Source organism: Colius striatus, chromosome 2 (genome assembly GCF_028858725.1).
Source record: "Colius striatus isolate bColStr4 chromosome 2, bColStr4.1.hap1, whole genome shotgun sequence".
In the NCBI taxonomy this organism is placed as follows: domain Eukaryota; kingdom Metazoa; phylum Chordata; class Aves; order Coliiformes; family Coliidae; genus Colius; species Colius striatus.
Genome location: NC_084760.1, coordinates 110,922,995 through 110,947,804, shown reverse-complemented (window position 1 = coordinate 110,947,804; position 24,810 = coordinate 110,922,995). Strand labels below are relative to the sequence as shown.

The window sequence follows — 24,810 nt, the reverse complement described above, 5'->3', positions numbered from 1 at the left end:
CACCTAGATCAGGTCACATAGGAACACGTCCAGGTGGTCTTGAAGACCTCCAAGGATTAATATACCATTAAATACACCAACTGCAGAGCCTGTGTTAAAGATTTTATAATTTTACTAACAACTTAAAATCATAGAATCATTTTGGTTGGAAAAGACCTTTAAGATTAAGTCCAAGCCCTCCCCTCACACTGCCCAGCCCACCACTGACCCATATCCCTCAGCACCTCAGCTACACGGCTTTGCAATATCTCCAGGGTTGGGGACTCCACCACCTCCCTGGGCAGCCTGGGACAGGGGCTGACAGCCCTCTCAGGGAAAAAGTTCTTCTTAATCTCTAATCTAAACCTGTCCTGGCACAATTTAAGGACAAAAGTGAGAATTTGTAACCCATGCTGCTGCACAGCTTCAACGGGGAAGGCAGGGGACTGTAAGGCATGAGGAAACAACAGGTCACAATGGCAGCCATCCAAAGTAAGGAAAATCTATAATTAAAGCATAATTAAGTTCTACCCAGTGCTCTCTATTTCTGCTCTTAGACCTGCTGCTCCCAGGTATCTGAGGTCTCTGTCTGGGACCTACTTTGGTAGCTCCCATTGCCCAGCACGTCACTGGGGCTGTGCCATCAGTCTCACAGTGAAAGATGCAACATGAAGAGCATCTGTGGTTACCCTCCACTAACACATGGAAACCTGCAGTTGTCCTGAAGGGTGATGCACCTAAGAGGAGAAGCTCACAGGAGGGCAATCCCCAATCTGCTATGCTACAGGTGATGACACAAATGTCTTGAGTCTAGTACAAAGAAAGAAGTTGGTTTGATATGGACAAAAACAACCTACATGAGAGAAGTAATGCTTGTAGCAAAAGAGCTCCTATGAAGATGTGTTGTTACCTGTTACCTACCTTCTGTTCTCATGTGTTTTCAACTCAGGGTCACACAGGGCTGGAAGGTAGCCCTTTGGCATTGCATCTTAGCTCTCAGGTTGCAAAAATGCTGTGGGTTCCTGGTACCAGAAATACATTTCCTTACTGAGAGGATGCAAAACAATACCTGTCCAGCATGGACATTTAACTGATGCACACTCAGGCAGACAAGGACAGTGTTTGAGCACAGTCTCAGTGCTCTGCAGAGCTCAGGAGCAAGGCTTTGAAAGTGGGACACCAGGGATGCCACCATCCCCTCCTGCTCCAGACACCACCGGGAGCTCTGCTGTATGCACTGCAAAGTAGGTTGACCTTGGTTAAGTGGGTCCAGAAAATCTTCCCTGTTTTACCAGAGTAACTGTCTTTCTTGTGTCCTCTAGCTGCAGCCTGCAATTTCCTGAGTCACCCCTCCTTTGTTACATGAAATAATTGCATTACACTGGCTGCTTTCCAGCATTTAGGGCTCAGGGTTGGACCCTGTGAATACGTGACATTGCCTCCTTGTCCTGGTTCCTCTGAACTGCCAAAGGTAGAGGGTAAAACTAGTCAGTCCCTCTTCACTGCTAAAATAAACCAAACATACACCTCACCAGGGTTTGGGGTGAATGCTTGTCCTCTGTTCCCCCTTGACTGCTGAGTGAGGAAGCTGTTCACACTGTCCTCACCAGGGACAAGGGGTTCAGTCAGCCTGAGTTGGCTGACCAAGTGTCTGGCTTCTTCCTAAAGTGTGCAAAAAGGGATTGGAAAATAGGACTGACATTTGGCCCTAAGATCCTGGATATGGGTCAAATCTTGCCTCTGCTGGCAGTGAAGAAGTCATAAGCTCACAGCAGAGCTGAAGTGAGCAGCAACCCTTCTGTGTCTCTAGTCCAACTTCCTGCTCAAAACAAGGCTAACTCCAAACTAGATCAAGTTCCTTGGGGCTGTGTCCAGCTCAAGTCTGACTATTCCCCCCACTGGAGTCTTTGCAGCCTCTCCAGGCCCTCCAGTAGTGCCCTGGGGAAGAATATTTTTCCTTACATCCAGTTGGGGTTTCCCTTTGCTGCACGTTGTGCCCATTGCCTTTCACTGTGCCTACTTTATAGTCCCCTTAAGACAGGTAAAAGCTGCAAGAAGATCTCCCCTTCACCTTTTGTTCTCAGTGATAAGCAAGCCCCAGGGGCTTAGCTTCTTCCCTTATGCACAGACATGAACACACGTGCACAGCAGCAGTGAGGAGCAGCCCTCCATGAAGCTGCTTTCCTGAACCCTGTCAGGCCTCCACCCACAGCAAACCCAAGGTTTGCCTGATATGCCAGCCCACTACAGGGTCATTTCTTCATCAACAAGGAGATGTTGTTCCTCTGCAAGCTCCCCAGTGGACAGGCTCAATGCCCAAATCACATGAAGCCATCAGCAAACTGTCTTGGCCTGCAACCCAAGCCCGTGGCTTTCCTGCTTTGGGGACAAGAAATGGAAAAGATGTGCTTGTTTCTTCAGAGCTGAGCCCTCATCAAGCCAGAATGACATCTCCAGAGCAAAGCCCAGAGAACAGTTTTGGGGTTAAAGCCACCAGATTCCTCTGTTGTGGCAAAATGAAGTATTTTCCCCTTTCATCTCCATCTCCCCTCCCCCAGCTAAATCTGCCACTGCTACTTCTTCCACTAGTGCTCACTATCGTTCTAGCCTCTGGTGTCCCACAAAGGATACTGCCCTGCTGCCTTGCACCAGCAGCTGCTGCTGCAGCGTCCCCAGAGCTGAAGAAACAGCACATGGAAGTTATGCCAGCACCCATTTCCCATCAGATCCCCAAGGGAGAAGGTGTGGATGGACAGAGAGGTCCCGTTTTCATGGCCATGCTCATCCTCCCAGTGCTTCCCATTAATGGAGAGAAACAACCAACTATGCAGAGGATCCCTTCTTAAAAAGACTGACCAAATCCCCCCAGCAGCATCATGCAAAACAGGCAAAGTTCAGTAAAGCATTTACAGCCTAGTCTTGATGGACAACAGTTACTATCTGTTTGGCTTTCTATCCCATTCTGCTTCTGAAATCATTACATGAGTAACAGTGCAGAGGAATCCACATGTATTTTTGCTGCTTCAGTTATTAAACATCCCCAGTTTTCCTGCATAAACGCTCAGGATCTTCCTGGAGACTGTCTCAAACCTGCTGGCTGAAATTCCTGTCTGGTTTCAGTATCCCACTTGGAGAACAACCCCCTGTCCTCTAAAGACAGCAGAAAAATAATCAGTGATTTACTCTCCTCACTCTTGCACTTTGTCTCCAGCTAACACTAAGGCAGTTATTCAAACACTTCCATTCAGCCTGAGACCTCAATTTAGCTCTTAAATAGTAAGAGCAAAAAAAAGAAAGGTCTTTTTAACATGAGACTTTAGAGACCTTACTATAAATGCATCCTCACAAGATCCTCCAGCACACTAAGCAGCTAGATCTCCACACTCAGAAGAAATCAGCTGGAAATACCTGGGTACTGAAGATGCAAAATACTTTAAACACCGTTTATGTGCTGCACATGCAACATTAAATCGCCACGACTCTAGCTTTCTCCAATGGTATTATTAATCCCACTCTTCATCCAAAACCAAGCACATTTTAAACTTACCCCAGGCTAGTTGAAGATCCTTCAGCACTGGCTGTTGCCAGAGTTGGGAATTAGCACTGTTCAAGAAAGCAGAGAGAGAGAGAGAGAGAGAGAGGAGAGCAAAGCAATGGTGGCTTGACGTTTCCCAGGATGGGACTGTCACATGCTAATCACTGATTTGAAACGCAAGCATAACAAATGGCTTCTAATTATGTAATCCTTGGGTCACATCCTGACATCCTGATGCAAAAATCAGGACTGGGTGCTTGGAAGAAAATGGTACTTGCTTCTGGTTTTCCCTTTTTTAATTAGAACTGCACAGTGCTGTGAAGGGAGGGTGAGAAGCCTTGTGAGGTGAGGAGCAGGGGGGGTCTGTGTGGCAAGAGCCAGGTGCTGGTGTGCTCTGTGCTGCTGAGCTCAGAGGCTCTGAGGTTACCTCCTGTGGCACCCAAGCAAGGCAGCCTGAAGTTGGGGACAGGGAGAGGGGACCAGGTTCTCCCTGCCTTTTCCAACACCCTCAGCCTCATACCAGTGCATGGCCCCTCCAGGGATGCCAGGGACAAGAAAGCCTCCCTGATTTCATACAGGGGCCAAGAGCAAGGTTGCCGAAGTAGCCAGCAAGGGGAGCAGCAAACATGCAGCACTTGCACAGTTGTAGTTGCTTGTTATGTCATGAAGAATTTTCTTTGAGTAAAAATAAATAAGGGCTTGGAGGGAGGTGGGAGAGTGGGAGGCAGCAGCCCTCCACACCTGCACTGTTTCTTCACTGCAGGGCTTTGCTGTGACAGGTGTCAAGAAAGCATGGGGAGAATGCAGGTAACCCAAGGCCAGGGGTGGCAGGAAAAGGTTTGAGCTAGCTCAGTGAGTTACTCCAAAGCCTAAGAGCAGGGAGACACAAAGGAGAAGGAGGAACAGTAAGAAAGGGCAGCCTGATTTCTCCCTGAAAGACAAAGATTTGCTTCAAAGATGCCCTTCAGGCACAAAACTTGAAATGTAGAATCGCACAGCCTAAATCAGTGTAATTGCTGTGCAGCACAGATAAATGTGGTGATGTGGAGTCCTAGCAAAGCAGCTGAAAGGACAGGCTCATAGAGTAACAGAAGCTCCATGGAAGATGCTGTTCCCTCTGAAGTCAAGGACTAGGGACAGTGTTTCCTTTGTGGAACTATTCCAGGAGCAAAACAACACAAAATTGAACAAAATAAAATGATGATTCCCAAGGGTTTTGCTGAAAAGTGCATTTGTGGTGGGTCAAAGATACCTGTGAGCTCAACAAACAGCTCAAGCTAGGAAAGATTTTTTAAATAAATGAATACAAATACTTAGCTTAACAAATCTATGAATAAAACATTTCAAACAGACATTTTCCTACAGGCAGTTTTAAGAAAAAGGGCTGAAAGATGTTATATTGTCAAAGGATCCATGAGCTGCTTTGTTTCATATGGCTCAGTATGTTTCTGTCTGCTGATAATGTGCTGTTTTTAAACTACAGGGACCAAGATTTTCCCAAATCCTAGCAAAAGGAGCTGAGTATTTGAAGGCACATCTGAAGGAAGAGCATTTGTACATTGCATCTGCAAATGGTGGCAAGGACAGGTATTTACCAGAACTCCGTTAAATATCTGGCAAGCAAAGACTCAACACACATTTTTTTCCTGACAGCACTGATATGTTGTGGTTCCTTTTTAAACAAGAAAGCAAAGTCTTAACATTCAGAGTGCAGAGACCTTTGATGACCAAATGCAAACAGAAACAGCAATAGATTTTTCATAGCATTAAGATTATGTGGTGGGACAGTGGCTCCCTGGTCTACTTCCCTTCTCAGAGAAAACCAGTTTGTTGTGTGGCAAGAGGGATCTCATTGAGCAGTCTGGTACTGGAGCCTGAGGTTTATGTGCTTGACCTGTGGTCAGTAACCACCATGTTAGAGCTGCACTTACTCTCTGCCCTGACCCCACTATGCAACATCTGGCTTAGGGTAAATGTGAACAGGGGAGCACTGTGTTTGTGGGGGAAGGTGAGGTTTGTTTTCTGGGGAAAGTGACAAACATTGAGCATAAATTAGGCTTCATTTGTGTTTTTTGAACACCAGCTGAAAGGCATCCCTAGGGCAAGTTAAAATAAAAAGAATTCTAGTCCTCAACTGCTCCACCTATAAGTTTATCCCATCCAACTTCATGCCTTTAAGGTTTTCACTTAGGAGCCTTCAGCTGATTCATTTGAAAACTAATCGTATTTGCTATTGACATGCATCCTCAGGGGTTGTTTTTCATAAAGGCACAAAGAATTCAATGCCTGTTGAAAACTGGTCACAGCTGTTGAGCCCTGAATGCAATCAGAGAGCTGCCTTTAACCTGTGGGACATGTTCAACTTCTGCATCAATCCCACTGCTGCTGAGCTGGGACATGTGCTGCTTCACTCCCTTTTCATCTATAAAGTTTCCTTTCCCTTTCAGCCTGTAATGACACAAATGCAGCCTGTTGAGGATGCAATCAGCTTGGTGATACATGCATTACCCAGACAAGCAAATTGTCAGGGATCAGAACCTTGCCCGTGTAGTTTAAGTACCTGCCTTAACTTTCTCCAGCATTGTAAGCTGTAAAGCTTTTGACCTGCAAAGCACACAGGTTAGACACATTGCTTTCTTTGCTAAGCTGTATTTATACAGACATCCTCCCAGCATATACCCTCTACAGGGAAAAACTTCCTAGTCCCAGTCATGATTTGAAGTAACCAGGGATTTATTCCTATGAAGTTTATCCTGACTTTCATGAAGGGCATCTTAAAGATGTGTAAGGGTATGCAGCCAGTCACCGTGTCGTCTTCTTGCTGTAAAAAGCCATCCTTTCCCGGTCCTGTTGTGTTGTTAGGACAAACTGCAAGGGTTTACAGCCTCCTGCAGGAAGCAGAGAGTAACTGCCGTGTGAGTTTAGTCCATATGTTTCTCCTGATCTTTGAAAGCTCTGATCAAGCTCATTATTATCCTCCCAAACTGCTAAAAAGAAGAAATGTCTATGCAACAGTGTCCCTTGCAAACGAGGGGAAGATAGGTTTTAAAATAAATTACTGGAGATTTGTTTGCTTTAAAAAAATGAAGCAGCCTAGCAGTAACAGCAAGTTGCCATGGTGCTGCCTATTTATGTCCTCTCATGAAAGCTGCTATGATCTAGAGAACTGACACCACCTGTGAGTAGGTGTAAACTAGCAATCCTGAAAGTTGGCAAAACAGCCTGCACTGGGCTGTCGGTCACAAAACAGTGTCAAAAGGGAGAAGGTTTAATTCCCTGTCCAGCATCAAGAAAATGTGTAATTTACTTAATTTGATCAGACTGGGCTGTGACAAGATTCCTGTGTGGCAGAAGATCCCATGGTGTTGGTCTGATCCTTGCCAGGTATTACTTTCCTTTCTGTATGTTTTTAAGGGTGGATGTAGTGAGCCGTTGCTCCATTCCAAACCCTGAGGAATGGACACTTAAAGCTGTTACAACAGTTCTCCAGGTGTCCATGGTACATAGTTCTTTTGGGGCTGGGTTGGACTCCATGGCTGTCGGTTTATTTCAGAGGTTTATTTATTTCAGAGGTTTATTTCCCCCACCCAAAAAAGGAGGAGAGTGGTAGAAGACGGGTATTTTCATGAGAGAGAGCAGAGAGCATGTGGGAGGCGAAAGCCCGTGAGATGGTGCAGTGTATTTCTTGTGTTGTACGGGGCCATTTCTGCCAGAGCTGACTCTCAAACAACCAGCGTCACTGTTACAGCTGTTGGCTGACATTCAAATATGTGTACATCAGAGTGTACATTAAACACACGGGAGGCTGAACGCGCACGGAGCAGTCCGGGCGCCACGGGCCGCAGGGGACGCCTCAGGCCGGGCCGCGCCGTGAGCGGAGCGGGCCGCAGGGGACGCCCCGGGCCGGGCCGCGCGGTGCGGGGAGCGGGCCGCAGGGGACGCCCCGGGCCGGGCGGGGCGCAGCGCCGGGCGCCGTTGCTAGGGAGGCCCGCGGCCCGGAAGGGGAAGGCCGCACGTTCCGGGTGAGGGACGCGGCGCCGGGCCGGAGAGGAGCGGAGCGGAGGAGAAGAGGTGGGGGCGGGAAGGAGAGGCGCGGGTGTCCCTGCGGGTTTGGAGGGGGATAGCGGCGGAGGTGCCAGGCGGGCGTAATGTCGCCGTGGAGAGGAAGCGGCTGCGCAGGGGAGGTGAAGGGGGCTGAGGGGAGGCGGGTGGGCGGGAGGAGGTGAGGGAACACGGAGAGCCCGCCGTGAGGGGCTTTGGAGATCCGCGGGTGTGAGGTGCTGGTGAGGGCTTAGAGGCGGCGGCAGGGAAGCGACTCGGGTCAGCGGAGCCGGGGGGTCCGTGTGGGGCGGGTCAGCCTGGAGACGGCTCCGGGCAGACCCTACAGCAGCCTTCCAGTGCCTAAAGGGCCGACGAGAAAGCTGGAGAGGCATTCTTTACAAGGGCCTGTAGGGATAGGACAAAGGGTAGTGGCTTTAAACTGAAAGAGGGGAGATTTATATTAGATATAAGGAAGAATCTCTTCTCTGTGGGGGTGATGAGGCTCTGGAACAGGTTGCCCAGAGAAGCTGGAGATGCCCATCCCTGGGAGTGTCCAAGGCCGGGCTGGATGGGGCTTTGAGCAACTTGGTCTGGTGGGAAGTGTTCCTGCCTGTGGCAAGGGGCTGGAAACATATCTTTCAGGTCCCTTCCAGCCCAAACCATTCAATGATTCTGTGTCCTCAGGGTTGGCTGCAAGTGTCTGTATCTGGCTGCCATGTTCACCCTCATAGCCTTTCTCACTTATGCCAGGCTGCCCTGAGAAGGGTCAGCTTGCCTGTTAAATCCTGACCAGTCCTGCTGGAGCTCCAGTGGGAGAACTGACACAAAAAGGGAAGTTTGCTTCTTTTCAAGCCCCAGACTGTTGCTGCTCTCTAAGTCCTTGTGTTGGCTGCTACTTGTGTGAGGCCACATCAGTTCTTGTCCTGGCTCTGGAGGTGCCAGTGCAAAGACTCAGGTAATGTAAGCTACTGCCAGACTGTCCACAGCTGCTCACCTCTCCCTGCAATAGCTTTCTATTTGCAGGAGCATGATGCTGGGCCACACGTTAATGCTGGGCTCTTGTGTCACTGTCAACAGCTGCTTAATACTAATGGGCTTGTATCAGAGCTGGTGAAGATTCTGCTGTGAGGAGAGAAGAGCTGCTGTTTTCCAAGACAGGTCCCTAATCACTCCTCTGTCCAGGCTCCATAGAGCACTCAGTCAGATACCTGGGCAGCAACTTGCAGAAGGCGATGGGTCAAGCATGAGTTAATCACAGAATCTTAAGGGTTGGAAGGGACCTTGAAAAGTCTTCTAGCCCAATCCCCTTGCCAGAGCAGGACCACCTAGAGTAGGTCACACAGGAACTCCTCTAGGTGGGTTTGGAATGTCTCCAGTGTGTCTTGGGCTTCAGCTCCCATTCAGGCTTTTACTCTCAGCCCTGCAAACTCCCAGGTTGAAAAGCAGCAGGGCAAAGACTGTGTTCCACTGTGAAAGTTCCCCCGAAGATTTGTCTGAAAGGAACTCAAAGGTTCCCCCATCCAAGAAAATTCCATCAGGAGTGGCAGAACTGGAGCTCCCAGGCTGGGCAGCACTGCTGGCAGGCTCACTCTTTTGCCAGAGATCCTGCAGTTTTTGGTTGAGCAGCTGTGAGGAATATTACTTTTGTTTTCTAAAGCCAGAGAACTTGTTTAGCAGTGTTCATGAAGACTGTGCTTTGCTTCAGGTGTATACAAACACACCAATGGACAGATAATTAACTGCAGTTTAATAAGTTATCTTCTCTTGTCACATGGAAAACCAAATAATGTAAGGTGTGCCCAGGTACTTGCAATGTGCTGAATCATCTTTGGAACTAAGGGTTATTTTTTTTTTCTTCATCCTCAGTAAGTGAAGATGAGTTCAGCAGGGAGGAAACGAGGAAAGCCCAACAAAGGAGGAGGAAGAAGAGGGAGAGGAGGCAGCAGTAGAGGAGGAGGCAGCAGTGGCCATTCAAACAAGTCTCAAGCTGGTGGAAGTAGGAAATGTTCAACCAGAATCTGGGATGATGGAGATGATTTTTGTCTCTTCGAGGAACCAAGGCTGGTATCCAGTTCTTTCTGTTGATTTGGAGGGGAGTGGCATAGAAGTGTCTGGGATACTTTGAGGGACATCTTTGGATATACAGAAACGTAAAGGAGTGATGAGGCAGTTTTACATGAGGGGTTTTTATTAACATTTTTAACACTTTATAGCTAGAAAGTTGGGAGGTTTTAATAATGATGAGAACTTCTGGTTTTCTTCTTAGTTGTTAAGTAGTCTCAGAACATCTTTGATCAGAAAACACAGGATATTAATTCTTGTTTATTACAATTCAGAGGCTGAGCCATGGCAAATAAGCAATTTAGACTGAATTTAGTATCCTGAACATACTCTGACCAAGCTGGTTTAGAACTATCTGTTTGTACTGTAGTCTTGGAACAGCTTTACTTAGCCAACTGTTTATTGTATTGCTTTGGATTTAACATAGGATAGAATATATATATATATATATATATATATGCATATGGTCATGTAAGGATGAACCCAACTGAATAATCCTTAGGTGAAATGCTTGTCTTACTTTGGCTTTCCTGTTTTGAATTACATCCCAATCCAATCCAGATCATTTGAGCCAGACAAATAAGTCAATTTTGCGTTCTGTTTTAATTTTTAGATCAAGATCAAATGCCCCTGCCAGGAGAGGAGGGCAAATGAAACAGAGACCTGAAGCAAGAATGCCCCTTCAAACTCTACACATGACATCAGAGAATCAGAGAAGAGTGAAAGAACTTCTTCAAGAGCTTCAAGGGCAGGAGCTGGCTCCTGAGTCAGAGTTAGTTTCAACGGAGGCACTGCTTCTAGCTCTTCCAGATTAGCACACCGTTAGAGATGGAAACAGTATTCTTGTTTCCATCAACTTTTAATTTGGTCTCAAGTCCAGTGGGTCTGAGTCTGTTTGTTTGTTTACAGTGTTAATTCTGGGTGAGGGTTAGCAGCATCCTCCATTTAAGTGGAGGATTTCAAACATCAGAGGCAGGGTCTCGTGTCTACTCAACAGTGTAATCTTGTTTCGTATTAATTTGATACCTCTTTTTATCAGAGTAGCTGGTTCTGGTGAATCTGATGATGAACCTGATTACCTTGATGATGAGCAGTGCTGGTCAGGAGATCAGGAAGTTTCTGACATTGCACCAAGGTCATCTGCTGAGCCAGCTGAGCACAGAGTTGTGGAGAGTGAAGTGTCTTCGTTTGCCGTGCGCAAACTCTCCAGGTGATGCCTTTCAGTGAATAACTTGTGTCCTGAAGATGTAAATCACTAGTCTCAATACTGTGAGCCCTCAGTGCTTGGACTTTCTCCTGACTCCAGGGAAGTTCCATGTGCAGAACTGATGAGATTTTTATGTCCTACAAATTTATCCTCAACCAGATGAGTATAGAGTAACAGTGTTATGAACATAAATACTGCAGCCTTTTTTCAGTGGAGTTTTCACTTCTTTGTCTAAGACAATGAAACAGATATTGGGCAAGCTCAGAGAGCATTGCTTGTATACCTGTGTTTCTTCCAGGTAGGTGATGTTTCAAAACCTTCTAAGTCCTCTTCATCCATTTTGCCCAGATGTGAGCATTTATCAGCTATTTTTGCCTTGTCTGAGAGTGTTTTATGTGTGAGAGGATTCAGCTTTTTCCAAAGAGTTTCATTTATATAGGTCAACTGGGAATACTAACCCTGTAATTATTACATGCTGCATTCTGAGGTGTGCAGTAGTTGCCACTTCAACTAATTTGTCACCTTATAAACAACCAACTGACATTCACAGACACCAAATTATTGCCTGCCATTGTCATTTAAACTAGCATAAATATTTGGATGTAGGGTTTGGTTGGTTTTGTGCCCCAAGTAGTAGTAATAGTGTCTCATGGCACGTGTGCTTCCTCACTGTAAGCCTTCCCAAGCAGACCTGTGATCATTTTTCTTCATGTCTCAGTCACTCATTTGCTGTCTCTGTTTTCTTGCAGGTATGGTTTTGACAGCGAGCGTTGTAGGACGATACTGGGATCCTGCAATGGGAATATTGGGGCATCACTGGAGTATTTGCTGTTGCAGTGCTTTACTGAAAGATATGGAGAGAAGATGCAGGTTTCTGCAACAGCTGCTGAGGCCAGTCAAGAAGAATGTCTAGAACAGAGACAAGAAGAGGCTTTTGTCCTCCGGTCAATCTATGGAGAAAAATTTGTGGAAAGAATTCAAAACCGTGTTTGGACTTTTAGTTTGGAATTGGATTACCTAGCAAACAGGCTCAGCAAAGCTAAAGCACAGGGTGGCTGTGCCAGGGACACAGCAAAGCAGGCTTCAAAGGAAATCTGCAAATTTTATCTCCAAGGAGGATGCAGGTTCGGTTCAAAATGCAGATTTGGACACGAATTCCCTCCAAACCACCCACTAAAACCAGACAGAAACTCTGTAGATGATGCTCACCTCAGGTCTAACAGCGATGGTCCTGTGTATGAACTTGAAGTAAGATTTCCTGAAGAAAACAAGTATCCACTTCAGGCACCTCTTGTGGCATTTTATTCCACCGACGAGAATCTACCTCTGGCTTGCCGTTTGCACATTGCTGAGTTCCTCTTTGAAAAGGCCTTGATAGCTGCAGAGTCTAATGAACCAGTGGTGCACACCTTAGTGACTTGCTTAGAAGATGAATCTGAGATAAGTGAGTTACTTAAAAATACTCACCACAAGTATAGTGTTCCTCCTGTGTCCCTGCTGGCAATGCCTTTGGGAAAGCTACAGGCAGAGAGCACATCTGGTGGAAATCGAACGTCCAGAGGGGCACCAAATCAGCCAGAGAGCACACCTGCTGCAAACCAAACTCCTGAAGGTACACGTTTCCCTTTGTGGTTTCTGGGCTAAGAACAGGCAAAAAGGTTAAGAAAAGAACAACAAAGAGAGAGAAGCAGAAAGCTCAATTGAGGCATCTGTTCCAAGCCTGGTTTTGGAGATTAAGGTCACATGGTGAGCCAGATTCTGTGCCTCAGGTCCATAATAAAGCTGCAGCAGAGAGGTTTTCTGCTGGCAGGAACTGAGTCAGAAGAGCACAGAGCTGGTGAGTGTGGGTTGGCAGAGTGACCAATGCCTGCTGCCACACAATCAATAATAAGTCATTGAGAGAAGTGGTGTGAGCTCACCAAAAGTGACCAGAGAGCTGTGCTTGGAAGGGAATGGGAAAGGTTCTTTGTCTCTGCTGCTCATCAATTCAGAAGCTTTTCTTAAAATTAGGTTTTAAATTACTTAAACTAACCAACCCCTCCTCCAAATTCCTTCTGTAAAGGTGTATTTAAGGCTACAGAAATGTTGCAAGTGGTTCTAGAATGCTGTTCAAGGTACAGTCTCTTTTTGTTGCAAGTGCCTAGGTTTTGATTTTGCAGGGGGACAGTTGGGACTGTGTCACTTAGAGCAGGGTGACAGCTGTTCCATGGCATAGATGACCTTCAAGCTCCCAATTCCAAAGCTGTTTTTATCTGAAGCCAGCTTTCTTCAGGAACACCTCTGTTGCATTTTAAATAGTGACAGCCTATTTTTCTGTTGTTGTAGTAAAACAGGTGATGCCATTTTTTTTTAAGAGCTCCACAGAAAGACAGTTTTGTTCCAGAGATTGAAATCAGAGGTTCCAAATAATCTTCCTTATGTTCTACAATCTTCTGTGTAAAACACCTTGTCAAAACTTTCAAGGGATGGCTGAAGTATCTGAGCAAATCCTGCTTCATTGGAGAGGCAGCAGGCACCGAAGTACCTGCTCTGGTTTCAGCCTTGCTTTAAAAGTACTTGGCAGTGGCTTAACAATGTTACAGTGTAGTTTCAGTTGATTTGAGCTGGTGCTGCCATCACAGTCTTGTGCTCCACAGAAGTGGTTGTTGTGGAGAGGGGAGCTGAGACATATGAAAACCCTTCAGGAAGGCAAACCTGGTCTGGTTCACCATGTGGCCACCCAGATGGTGGTGGTGACAGGTGGGATGGAGCTGGAGAAGTTGTGGTTTGTTTGATGTGGTGAAGGGAGGTTTGCTGGTAGTGTTGGACTGAATTCATGTCAAAAAAGTCTTGCAGATGCTCAGCTCTAGTCTGTCAAGGTTCTTTGTTGAGAATGCTCTTGGAACCTCTGTCTGTCGCAGTGCTGGTGGAGTCCTATTCCTTGTTAGTAATACCTAACTGTACATTCTCTGTCTCAAGCTTCAACAGCATCAGAGCCTCAGGAGGAAGAGGAGGTAGCAGAAGAGGAGGAGGAAGATGAGCCTCAACAAGTTGTTGTGGAGAATGAGAGTTATGTGAACCTCAAGAAAAAGCTTTCCAAAAAGTATGATGTGCAGGCAAAGTCTCTGTACCATGAAAACGTTAAAATCTGCACACAGTTTCGCCTGAAAAAGGTATCTCGTACAGAACAACTTCTGCTGTGCTTCAGAACAGAAAGTGTAAACCACAGACTGTTGTTTCAAATGGTTCTGTTCCACTCCAGCAGTGTTCTTAGTGTCTGGTCTTTGTGTATCAGTCTTCTAGGCACTTCCAGTCCATGCTGTATGAAAGACAGAAGCTCCCTGCATGGCAAGAGAGGGAAACTATCCTTGATTTGCTGAAGAGCCACCAAGTTCTTGTTGTGAGCGGCATGACAGGGTAAGAGCACGTGGCTGCACAGTCTGTGAGCAGTGGAGCAGTCCTGGGTGTGAAGTTCATGTGAAGGCTGAAAGCACATTTCAAGTAGAATGTTGTCACTCCCATTTACACAGGCAAAAGGTGTTGGGTTTGTGGTTTCTTTTAACTAACCTCTGTTTTTTATCGTATAGATGTGGGAAAACCACTCAGATTCCTCAGTTTATTTTGGATGCTTCGTTGCAAGGATCTCCAAGCAGAGTTGCAAACATCATCTGCACTCAGCCTCGCAGGATCTCTGCCATTTCTGTGGCTGAACGTGTGGCCAAAGAAAGAGCAGAAAGGATTGGGCTCACTGTTGGTTATCAGATCCGCCTAGAGAGTGTAAAGGTGTGTGTGCCTTGCTTGTTGCCTTTCATTTGCTTCCACTGAAATGTGCTCAGTGCTTTTCTAGCACACAGAATCTCTGCCCTATATCTGCTCTCTAGTGAGATAAACACAATATTTTGTATGAAATATATTCTATATGCTGTTTCATCTCGAATGAGAGCTCAGTGCTGTGTCTTGTGGTGTTGTTTTGCTTTCTATCAAGAGGGGTACAACAACCCCTGGTGTTACCCCAGCCAGCAGCTAAGCACCACACAGCTCCTCATCACTCCCCAACCGTTCCCAGTGGGACAGGGAGGAAGTCAAGAAAACAGTAAACCTCACAGGTTGAGATAAGAACAGTTTACTAACTAACTGCTAACAGTGTATATACTGGGCATGTTGGCCTTTGGTGTGGAATAGCCCTGTGGCTAGTTTGGGTCAGCTGTCCTGGCCATGCTCCTTCCCAGCTTCTTGTGCACCTCCAGCTTGCTTGTTGGCAGGGCAAGAGGTGAGACAGAAAAGGCCTTAAGCCTGTGCAAGCACTGCTCAGCAGTAACCAAAACATCCCTGACTTACCAACACTGCTCTCAGCACAAATCCAAACCAGAGCGCTGTAGCAGCTGCTAGGAAGAAAATTCACTCTGGGCCATTCAAAACCAGAACAGAGGTGGTCTGAGAGTATGAGTCCTCCATAAGGCTACTGGCTCCATTTCCACTTGGCGTCATTTCCATTTGTCTCCCAAGTGGAGACTGAAGGGTACAGCTCCAGTCAGCCAGAAGCAGGGAGGCTGAATTCAAACTCCTGTCCTGGAAGTGAAATTTTGTCTGCCTTGCAGCCAATTGCTTTTGCCAAGAACTATGTTACAAAAGAGAGTCACTAAATCTTTCTAGGGACAGAGTTCTGTTTATCAGAAAGCAACAGGAGAAGCCATTCAGATTTCTTTCTTTACCCCTTATAGTTAGCAGTGCCCCTTGGTTCTTTAATTGCAATTAAGAAAGAGAAATCCTTCATCTGTGTCCTGCAGGGATTGCCTGGTCCCTTTCTGTCCACTCCTTACAGCAACAGATACTTTGCACTATGTTAAGTCACACAAAGTCAACTGAATGCTTTGTCTTCCCATTCAAGTCCTCAGCTACCAGGCTGCTGTACTGCACTACTGGTGTGCTCTTGAGAAGGCTGGAAGGAGATCTGACTCTGCAGGGCATCACACATGTTATTGTTGATGAAGTTCACGAAAGAACAGAAGAAAGGTAAATAAGCTCTTATCCCATAAGTAAAATGAAGAAACATGGTCAGAAGAGTAAAAGGTGACTGAGGTGCAAGTAACTGAGGTCAGGCTTGTTGATCCTGTGGCAGTAACATGGGGTGATGGAAGGAGGCTGGTTTTAGGTTCTGAGCTTTGGGCAGTGTGAAGTTGTGTTGCAGCAGCTGTCAAAGCAAGCACACCTCTCCTAAACTTCTACGCCTCCAGTCTGCCATCCCGTTGCAGTGGTCTTGGAAAGGGGTTTGGGTCGGGGCTGGAGGGTTAAGAAACTTTAACTGCAGATGTCTGGTTCATACTCCCTTATTTCAGCTTTTACCAAACACCCTCATTCTTCACATGCCCTTTTGGGAATTATTCCTCCAGATGCAGGCTTCAGCAGAGCTCTTGCAAGGGACAAGTGCTCACATTTTCTTCCACTCTATAGTTTTACCTAAACAGCCTCCACCTATCCTGTCCCAGCCTCCTGTAGTTTTACCCCACTTACCTGCTGATGCCAGGTAAAAGATTCTGTCAGTATCTCTGTATAAGGGACAAAGATCCTTTTCTTTGATGTTTTCCCTGGGACACACTGCAATGCAGTGCATTTCCAGGAGGCTCTGACTGTAACCTGCTGTTCTACAGCTGGGATTACATTTTAGCCTCATAAAAGGGCTTGAATCTATCAAGGATTCTTCTTCTGTCTCATCTAAAACCACTTCAAGCCAGACTTCTAGCCACAAAACCTATCAATATGTAGGGGAAAATACAGGGAAGACTGGGTAAGTTTGAATAAATGAGGAAGAGGAGCAGACAGGTTACTGTTACTTTGAGCTAATTTGTTACCTAGTGTTCTTTTATTGTCATTAATGTAATTAATTTATAGGGTAGCTGAGGCTTAAATGAATTTGCCAAGTGAAGCTGACACTGCAGAGAGGGACAACCAAAAAGTCAGCAGGTTGCCTTCTGTTAATTTATTGTACAATCAGCTCCCAGCCATCCTGAGCAGCTCACCCTTCTGTGGTGGTGTCACTGCTGCTGGAAACACCAGGAGGCTGGGCAGAGTGGGGAGTGGAACAGAGACTCTGCAGGTTAACACTGAAGAAATTCCAATGTCTTTTTGCCTGTTTTCCTCAGTGACTTCTTGCTGCTGGTTTTGAAGGATATAATGGTTCAGAGGCCAGACCTGCGCATCATACTGATGAGTGCCACCTTGAATGCAGAGCTCTTTTCTCAGTACTTTCACTCCTGTCCAGTTATCAACATACCAGGTGAGATCCATTCCTTTGCATTACCTCGTTACATTCAGTGCTTTAGGGGGCTCTTTACAGTATTTCTGTTTGTGAAGTGTTTGTCAGTTCAAGCGCAAGGGGCTAAGTTGAGGATCTACACAAGAACTATGATTCCAGTGGCTTAGAAGGTAAAACCAAGGAGATTTAGGAGAGAGAACACTTGGAAATGGAGCTGTTTTTGTGTGTGTGCTGTCTCTATACTAACAGTTTCCTTCTCCCAAAGACAAAAACAAGAGAGTGGGTATGACATGGTTCCCTGAGCTGGAGACTCTTCTCTATCCTTGTGAAAAGGAGCAGGGGAGGATCCATGTACACATCCAACTGGGTGTGTACATGCTTAGCCCAATTTGGTTTTTAAACTGCTGAGTTTGTCCATGGAGCATGACAGAAACACAGAGCCTCAGGGATGTGCTCCTTTAAATGTGGCAGCCCTTCTCTGACTGTGAAAATGGGTGTTACCAAACCATGCTTGGAAAGCATCCACTTTGTCATAGAAACTGTGTTGAAGAATGCAGCAGAGATGAGAGCATCCTGGGATGCATCAAGAAGAGTGTAGGCAGCAGGTCAAGGGAGGTTCTTCTCCCTCTCTACTCTGCCCTGGTGAGGCCTCATCTGGAATCCTGTTGTCCAGTCCTGGGCTCCTCAGCTCAAGAGGGACAGGGAACTGCTGGAGAGAGTTCAGTGCAGGGCCACCAAGATGATCAGGGGAATGGAACATCTTTCATATGAGGAAAGGCTGCAGGAGCTGGGGCTGTTTAGTCTGGAGAAGAGGAGACTGAGGGGAGATCTTATTAACATTTACAGATATCTAAAGGGTGGGTGTCAGGAGGTTGGGACATCCCTTTTTTCTATAGTAGCTAGCAACAGGACAAGGGGTAATGGGATGAAGCTGGAACACAAAAAGTTGCACTTAAACATAAGAACAAACTATTTCACTGTGAGGTGAGGGAGCCCTGGCACAGGCTGCCCAGAGGGGTTGTGGAGTCTCCTTCCTTGGAGGTCTTCAAGACCTGCCTGGACATGTTCCTATGCGACCTGATCTAGGTGACCCTGCTTCTGCAGGGGGTTGGACTAGATGATCTCTAAAGGTCCCTTCCAACCCTATCATTCTGTGATTCTATGAGAGCTGTGAAGCCAGTGGATGACATCATAACCCATGTGAAATGGGAGCCACCTTCTGTCTCTGTCCCTTTGCTATGTGGCAGGTGGATTTATTCTCCCGTTTCCTTTTAGGTCGAACATTTCCCGTGGATCAGTTTTTTCTGGAGGATGTGATTGCAATGACAAGGTAGGAAATTGCCAAACATTCTCAGATGTATCTGGCCTTTGAGGTTGTACTATTGACCTTGAGACTGCACTAGTTCTGTGCATAGATTTAGAAACTAGCCCTCTCCAATCTCCCCCATCACCCACAGTCTTGGAGTTGTACTAGAGCATCCACTTTAACCCATGCTTCATAGACTGCAGTGGGAGCTAGGATCTCATGCCAGAACAAGCCTTTCTGCATTAGATACCACAAACATACTCAGGAAAAGGTGAGCTTTGCCACAAAGAGCTTGTCAGTGCTTGTGCTTTACGGTATCGGGGTGGTTAGACGTTGGCAACCAAAAGAAATCTGAAGGTGAAAAATGCAGGATACCAAACCATTCCTCGTGTAAGCCCCACCTTGCAGCTCAGGTACCAGATTGCTGTTACCATTTGTAGTTACTGGAGAGTCACAGCAGCTCAGAGATTGCAGGTGGCAAATTCACCAGCTATTATAAATCACTTGTGGCTCTGAGCTGCCCAGTTAGCTGTCAAGATCAAGTTTGCAGTCCTAGTCGTTTGCATCATGGCTTTTAAGACATCCCAGTGTGGAAGGCCACCTTGACTTTGACACTGTCTATGGTTGTGCAACCTGCTTGAACAAAGTTCCTCTCAGGTTTATCTATAAATACTTTTTGATAGTCTGCAGCTAATAAATTAGGAGCTTGTTGGGCTTCTCTCCATGCCACTAAATGTGCTGCTGTTCAGGTATGTTTTGGAGGACAACAGTCCCTACAGGCGCAAGGCAAAGCAAGAAAACAAACAGAATGGAAGACACAAAAGAACCGCATTTGAAGAAGTAGAGGAAGACCTGAGACGTGCTGGCCTTCTGGAAAGCAGTGACACAGTTGTCAGAGATTCAGACCCAGACCAAAAGTTAACTCTGAAGCAGCTCCTCACACGATACAAAGGTGAGCTCCTTAAATCTGCTCAGTTGGCATACAGTGTGTGCCAGCCAATGTGCTGTGTTACTGTATAATTCTGTATGTCAAATGCCTGTATGTAATTCAGTGCTCTGTACTGGGGAAGTTTAGCAGGTCACTACTTTTGGTGAGGTCAGAAACCTCCTGCCATCTTAAAAAAAACAAAGAAGAGAACCCCTCTGTTAAACTAGAACAAGCATCTTGGCTGAAAACAGTTCTCAGCATCTGAAAAGGGGCAGTTTTCAGCTGTTACCTGCCTTTTTTGTTCTACTTTCTCCCCTGTAACTGTTCTTGCTGGAGCAGCTTTACTTAAAGCACAGCATGTACCTGCCCCACTTCAAGGAGGTCACTTCAGTGTGACAAGCCTTCCTTAAGGAATTCAGTCACTCTGCAAATGGCTTAATGAGAGAGGCAGACCTTTCCTTGGGCTTCCCACTCTCTCATCCCTGTGCTGAGTCCTGAAGAGTTCCTCCCTGCCTGCCCTTGTGAGGAGTTCCACAGTGGTACTGAGTGAGAACCATCACTTAAAAGCTTCAGAGTCCCACTGAGGGTGTAAGGGAATCTGGAATGTGTTTGAGTTGGTGCATGAAACATTGGAAGGGTGAAGAGGGAGCTTGAGAAGGTTGTCCTGGAGGTGTCTATAAGCTCTTACCACTGTTATGTGTGTGTGTCATTCTGCTAGTAGATGAATCCTGGTCTAGGCTGTGCACAGGGCAGGTGGCAGCCCCAGTAAGGCATGAGGAAGGAAGGGAAGAGCCAAAACAGAGGAGAGCATGGAAGGGGGAAGTGTGAAGCGTTGAGTCAGTTTTGGAGCTACCTCTAGTCTAATCCAGATGCTGTTCAAACCAAGGTGTGGTTGGCTGTGCTGCTTGGTGCAGGGTGTGCAGCAGGTGGTTTTTTGCAAGAGATGGACTTACTGTTTGGTTTGTTGATGTTTCTCCCTAGGAGTTAACAAGACAGTGTTGAAAACAATGGCTGCCATGGACTTAGACAAAGTTAATCTGGAATTAATTGAAGCCTTGCTGGAGTGGATAGTTGCTGGCAGCCACTCCTACCCCCCAGGTAATTCCATTGTCCTTGAGAGATAAACTAAAGCAGATTCATGGAGGCTGTGTGCTTATAGACAGCCCAAAGCTGATGTTTTTCATGCAGAGTTTGTACTTACTGTTTTGGAAAGAAAAGTAAAGCTTTAACTGAATAACAAAGCCCCTGCTATAGATGGGATGGGGAAGGTGAGAGAATTGTCTGCTTTGTAAAGTCTTTGGTGAGAGACTGTTGCAGCCTCTGTGTGTTTTGCACAGCAGTTGCAAAGCAGAGATGGAGTTTTGACTTGGGCTTTTTGCACATTGCTCAGACATCACACTGCCCTTGCTCTTGAGTGACTTGACTTTTTTACATCTCCATGTATAGGTGCTGTGTTGGTATTTTTGCCTGGTCTAGCAGAAATCAAGATGCTTTATGAGCAGCTCCAGACTAATGCTCTTTTTAATAACAGGCACAGCAAGAGGTAAGGCAGAAAAGCTCCAAAGCAATTGCTCTTTACCCATAAACAGGGAGCAGCTTATATCAGAAAGCCTACCTTTACCCAGGGATAACTTGAAGGTTACTAAATGTGTGAGACAGCTTGTGGTCGTGACTCCAGTCAAGTTAATCCCTTTTCTACTGCCTTGTTGGTTGGTTCTTTCGGGGCTTTTTCTCCTCAACTCAGAAAGGTTAGTTGTTGAAGTTCTTGGAGACCTGAATGATTTTGTGCTCTGCATGATCCACTGTTGAAAACTCCACCCTGGCCCTAGTTCTGTTTGAGACTGTTTACTGAGACACGTTCAGTTGTGATTGCATTTGGCCTTAGATGGAGACGTGATTGGGTGTCCTTGACTGAACAACTTTTACACAAATACTGTGGCAAAGTTACCTGGAGTCATTTCTTTCCATCTGGCATTATAAATGGCAGATTCTAGACTCTTCAAAAGAGGCAGAATTTTTGTTCAACTCTATTTTGAGGTCTTGTTCCATCTGTAAACTTCTCCACCTTCCCTTAGAACATGTATCAGAAATAGTGTGGCCAGCAGGACCAGGGCAGGGATTGTCCCCCTGTACCTTGTGCTGGTGAGGCTGCACCTCAAGTGCCGTGTTCAGTTCTGGGCTCCTCACTACAAGACAGACACTGAGGTGCTGGAGTATGTCCAGAGATGGACAATGAAACTGGTGAAGGGTCTGAAGCACAAGTCAACCAAGGGAGCTGAGGGTGTTCAGCCTGGAGAAGAGGAGGCTGAGGGGAGACATGATCACTCTCTGCAACTACCTGACAGGAGGTTGTAGTGAGGTGGGGGTTGCTTTCTTCTCCCAAGTAACAAGGCAAGAAGAAATGGTCTCAAGTTGCACCAGGGAAGGTTTAGATTGGAGATTAGGAAAGACTTCTCCACCTAAAGGGTTGTCAAGCACTGGCACAGGCTGCTCAGGGAAGTGGTTGAACAACCATCCCTGGAGATAGTGAAAAGCCGTGTACATGAGGTGCTGAGGGATGGGATTTAGCAGTGGATAAAGCCGTGCTGGTTTTATGATTGGAGTCAAGGATCTTAAAGGTATTTTCCAACCTAAATGATTCCAGGATTTGGTGTCTTAAAGGTGATACAGCAGAGAGGTTTGCTGGCTTTGCGTTGCTTTGAACGGCTTTGGACAGTGTGTGGCAGTACTAGCGAGGCAAAAGTGTGCAGGCAGGTTGTTGTCAGGAAGGAAAAGGCCGGGGATGCACTGAGCATGTTGTCATCTTGTCCTTCCAGGTGTGTTGTTTATCCACTTCATTCTTCACTGTCTAGTGAAGAGCAGCAGTACGTGTTCCTCAGGCCTCCCGCAGGAGTCATCAAAATCGTCATCTCTACCAACATTGCAGAAACATCAGTCACCATTGATGACGTGGTCTATGTGATTGATTCGGGGAAAATGAAAGAGAAAAGGTACTGGGATTCATTCCTTTGTCATCTGGGAAACTGCTCTGTGCCTTCAGCTGCGTGCTTCAACTTTCCAAAGAGCTGGGCAAAACTTGAAGGAGCTTCATGTGCAGAAAGCTGCTGAAGGGTGGAGGAAGCCAGTCCAGACTCAGATCCAACTGCAGGGGTGGGAATTGTGTCCACACAGAAGTTGGTGTCATCTGCCTGCTTGGCACCCTACTGCTTCACCCTACTGTCATGCCTATAAACCTGTTTCTTGGTTTCCTCTAGGTACGACCCAAGCAAAGGAATGGAAAGCCTGGAGGACACGTTTGTGTCCCAGGCCAACGCTCTGCAAAGGAAAGGGCGAGCGGGCCGGGTAGCCTCGGGCGTCTGCTTTCATCTCTTCAGCAGCCATCACTATAACCATCAGCTTATAAAACAGCAGTTACCAGAAATACAGAGGGTGCCCTTGGAGCAGCTTTGTCTGAGGTGAGCTGTTGTGTGCAGAATGTCCTTCCCTCCTGCAAGGAGGAGCACCTGGAACACCATTATCAAGGTGTTTAGTTTCCTCGGTGTTCCCTCACATCGTGAAACCAAGAAACTTACTCTGGAGATCTAAGGTTCTGCTGACTGCTTGCTTTAGATCTTACTGTCCCATTGCCTCTGCATCCAGAGCACCCTCTCATCACATCCTTCACCGGCTGCCCTTGCCCTCCTTCACATTCCTTAGCTCTCATCTCATCTCATCTCATCCTAGGAAAATACAGATCACCAGAGCTGCATTCCTGCACTCCAACCCCACAGCACGTCTTTGTCCCTTTATGCTGTAAACTCTCCTGTGCTGTTTCTGTGCAGCCCAGTGCAGTAAAGCCACGACCTAGATCAAGCAGCACTGGCATGCAAATATTCACTGAAGAGGCTCCTGTCCCTGCTGCACACAGTGCACAGTGCAGTGTACAAGAAACAAAACAACAAAAATGACTTTTTTTCAATGGTAAAAACTTCCCTGTTACAGCACACTGGGGGTTGAAACACTCTGCTCCTGCAGACTCAGTGAGGTTGGATGAGGCACACTGCCCCCAGCTATTATTTCATATTGCTTCCTGATTTGACAGGGCCTCTTCCAGGGAGCACGTCCTTAGAAGCATCTTTTCTGTTGGTATTTGCTTTGGTTTGATGAAAACTTGCTCTTTTTTTTTATCCTATATATTGGAACTAAGCTGCTTTTTTTTCCTTTCTTTTCTCTTGTTGGTTTTTTTCCCTCCCTAAGAATTAAGATTCTGGAGATGTTTTCTGCACAAAGTCTTCACTCCGTCTTGTCACGACTAATTGAGCCCCCCAGAACAGAGTCTTTGCAAGCATCAAAGCTGCGACTGCGAGACTTAGGAGCCTTAACTCCAGACGAAAAGCTCACCCCTCTGGGCTATCACTTGGCTTCTCTGCCTGTTGATGTCAGGATTGGCAAGCTAATGCTGTTTGGCACCATCTTCCGCTGCCTGGATCCTGCACTGACTATAGCAGCCAGCCTGGCCTTTAAGTCCCCTTTTGTGAGTATTCTTCCCTGTGTATCCCACTTTGAAAGCACCCAGCAGCAAAATGCTGTTGGAACTTGCAGCAATACTACACTTGAGTGGTTTAATTCTCCTTTCAGCCTACATCATTCATCTGTTCATGAAGTGCTTGTTAAATAGACAGGTTACAGACAGAAGACCAAAACCATGCAGCAGGGAATGTCATTTATACTCTGAGTCGGCAGCAGAAACAGAGTGGATATTAGTTTTGATCTGAACCAAGAAGTAGCCAGCCAGTCTCCTTTGTCCAGATTTGGTGAAGAAATTGCATGGTAATAGAAGCAGCAGTTAAAAATAGTCATGAAACAGTGATAGGGATGAAGCTGAGGTGTCTGAGCTGTGAATGCAGAGTCGCGTTTGGATCTCGGTGTGTTTGTGTTCTCTCTGCCTGTTTGAATCAGCTGCTGTACTTACAAGGTGCTCTTAGTGTTGTTCATCTTCTGCAACATACAAACTTCTTGGGAAGTCAGGCTTCTTTGAGGTTTGGACTGCTGCTGTTGGTGCAAATAGTTGGTGGTGAGGAGTTGTGAAAGAATTGGAAACAGATTGTTCTAGGTGTTCTATGACATAGTTTTCCTTGTGCTTATGGGAGCGTTTTGGCTCCAGGTGCTGTAAGAGCAGAGTAACTGAAATTCAGCTTTTTCAATGTCCTGAGTTACTGTTGTCTTCTGCCTCACATCCAAGTGGATTTTAGACTTGCTGAGCTCTTCTCTGTTACAGGCATTCTGAGTTTCAGCTCCATTAACTTGCTCTGGTGTGTCAGATGGTGTTTGTCACGGGTCTCAGCATTCTGCAGCTGCTCTGAGCTCTGCCCAAAAGGAAATATTTTCTGTGAGGTGGTCAACCAAAAATTGACTTGTTGGGTCTCCTGTGGTTAGGCAGGGCAATGGCCTGAGGTGCTGTGCTACTGACCAGGCATTTCTGAATGCCTCATTTCTGTTATCTCTGGAGAAAATGTGCATTCTGCCCTGTGAGCTGCTGTGA

The 24,810-nt window shown here is 46.4% G+C and overlaps 1 protein-coding gene across 5 annotated transcripts in view; it reads left to right on the top strand.

Moving 5' to 3' along the window:
* The first annotated feature begins 7,477 nt into the window (after positions 1-7,477).
* DHX57 (DExH-box helicase 57) overlaps positions 7,478-24,810 on the top strand; it is a 24,590-nt gene continuing 7,257 nt past the window's right edge. For 2 of the 5 annotated variants that reach the window (XM_061989113.1, XM_061989116.1), the window contains exons 1-17: positions 7,478-7,585; positions 9,422-9,615; positions 10,230-10,388; positions 10,656-10,826; positions 11,573-12,435; positions 13,782-13,975; positions 14,098-14,219; positions 14,390-14,585; positions 15,691-15,815; positions 16,943-17,076; positions 18,331-18,385; positions 19,111-19,313; positions 20,271-20,387; positions 20,736-20,832; positions 22,106-22,279; positions 22,544-22,744; positions 23,526-23,802. In XM_061989113.1, coding sequence (XP_061845097.1) covers positions 9,431-9,615; positions 10,230-10,388; positions 10,656-10,826; positions 11,573-12,435; positions 13,782-13,975; positions 14,098-14,219; positions 14,390-14,585; positions 15,691-15,815; positions 16,943-17,076; positions 18,331-18,385; positions 19,111-19,313; positions 20,271-20,387; positions 20,736-20,832; positions 22,106-22,279; positions 22,544-22,744; positions 23,526-23,802 — 3,273 coding nt within the window. In that variant the 5' untranslated portion in view covers positions 7,478-7,585; positions 9,422-9,430. Of the gene's footprint in view, positions 7,586-7,645; positions 7,699-8,407; positions 8,511-9,421; positions 9,616-10,229; positions 10,389-10,655; positions 10,827-11,041; positions 11,122-11,572; positions 12,436-13,781; positions 13,976-14,097; positions 14,220-14,389; positions 14,586-15,690; positions 15,816-16,942; positions 17,077-18,330; positions 18,386-19,110; positions 19,314-20,270; positions 20,388-20,735; positions 20,833-22,105; positions 22,280-22,543; positions 22,745-23,525; positions 23,803-24,810 lie in introns of those variants that run through there. The other 3 variants (XM_061989114.1, XM_061989115.1, XM_061989117.1) reach the window with 3 other exon arrangements.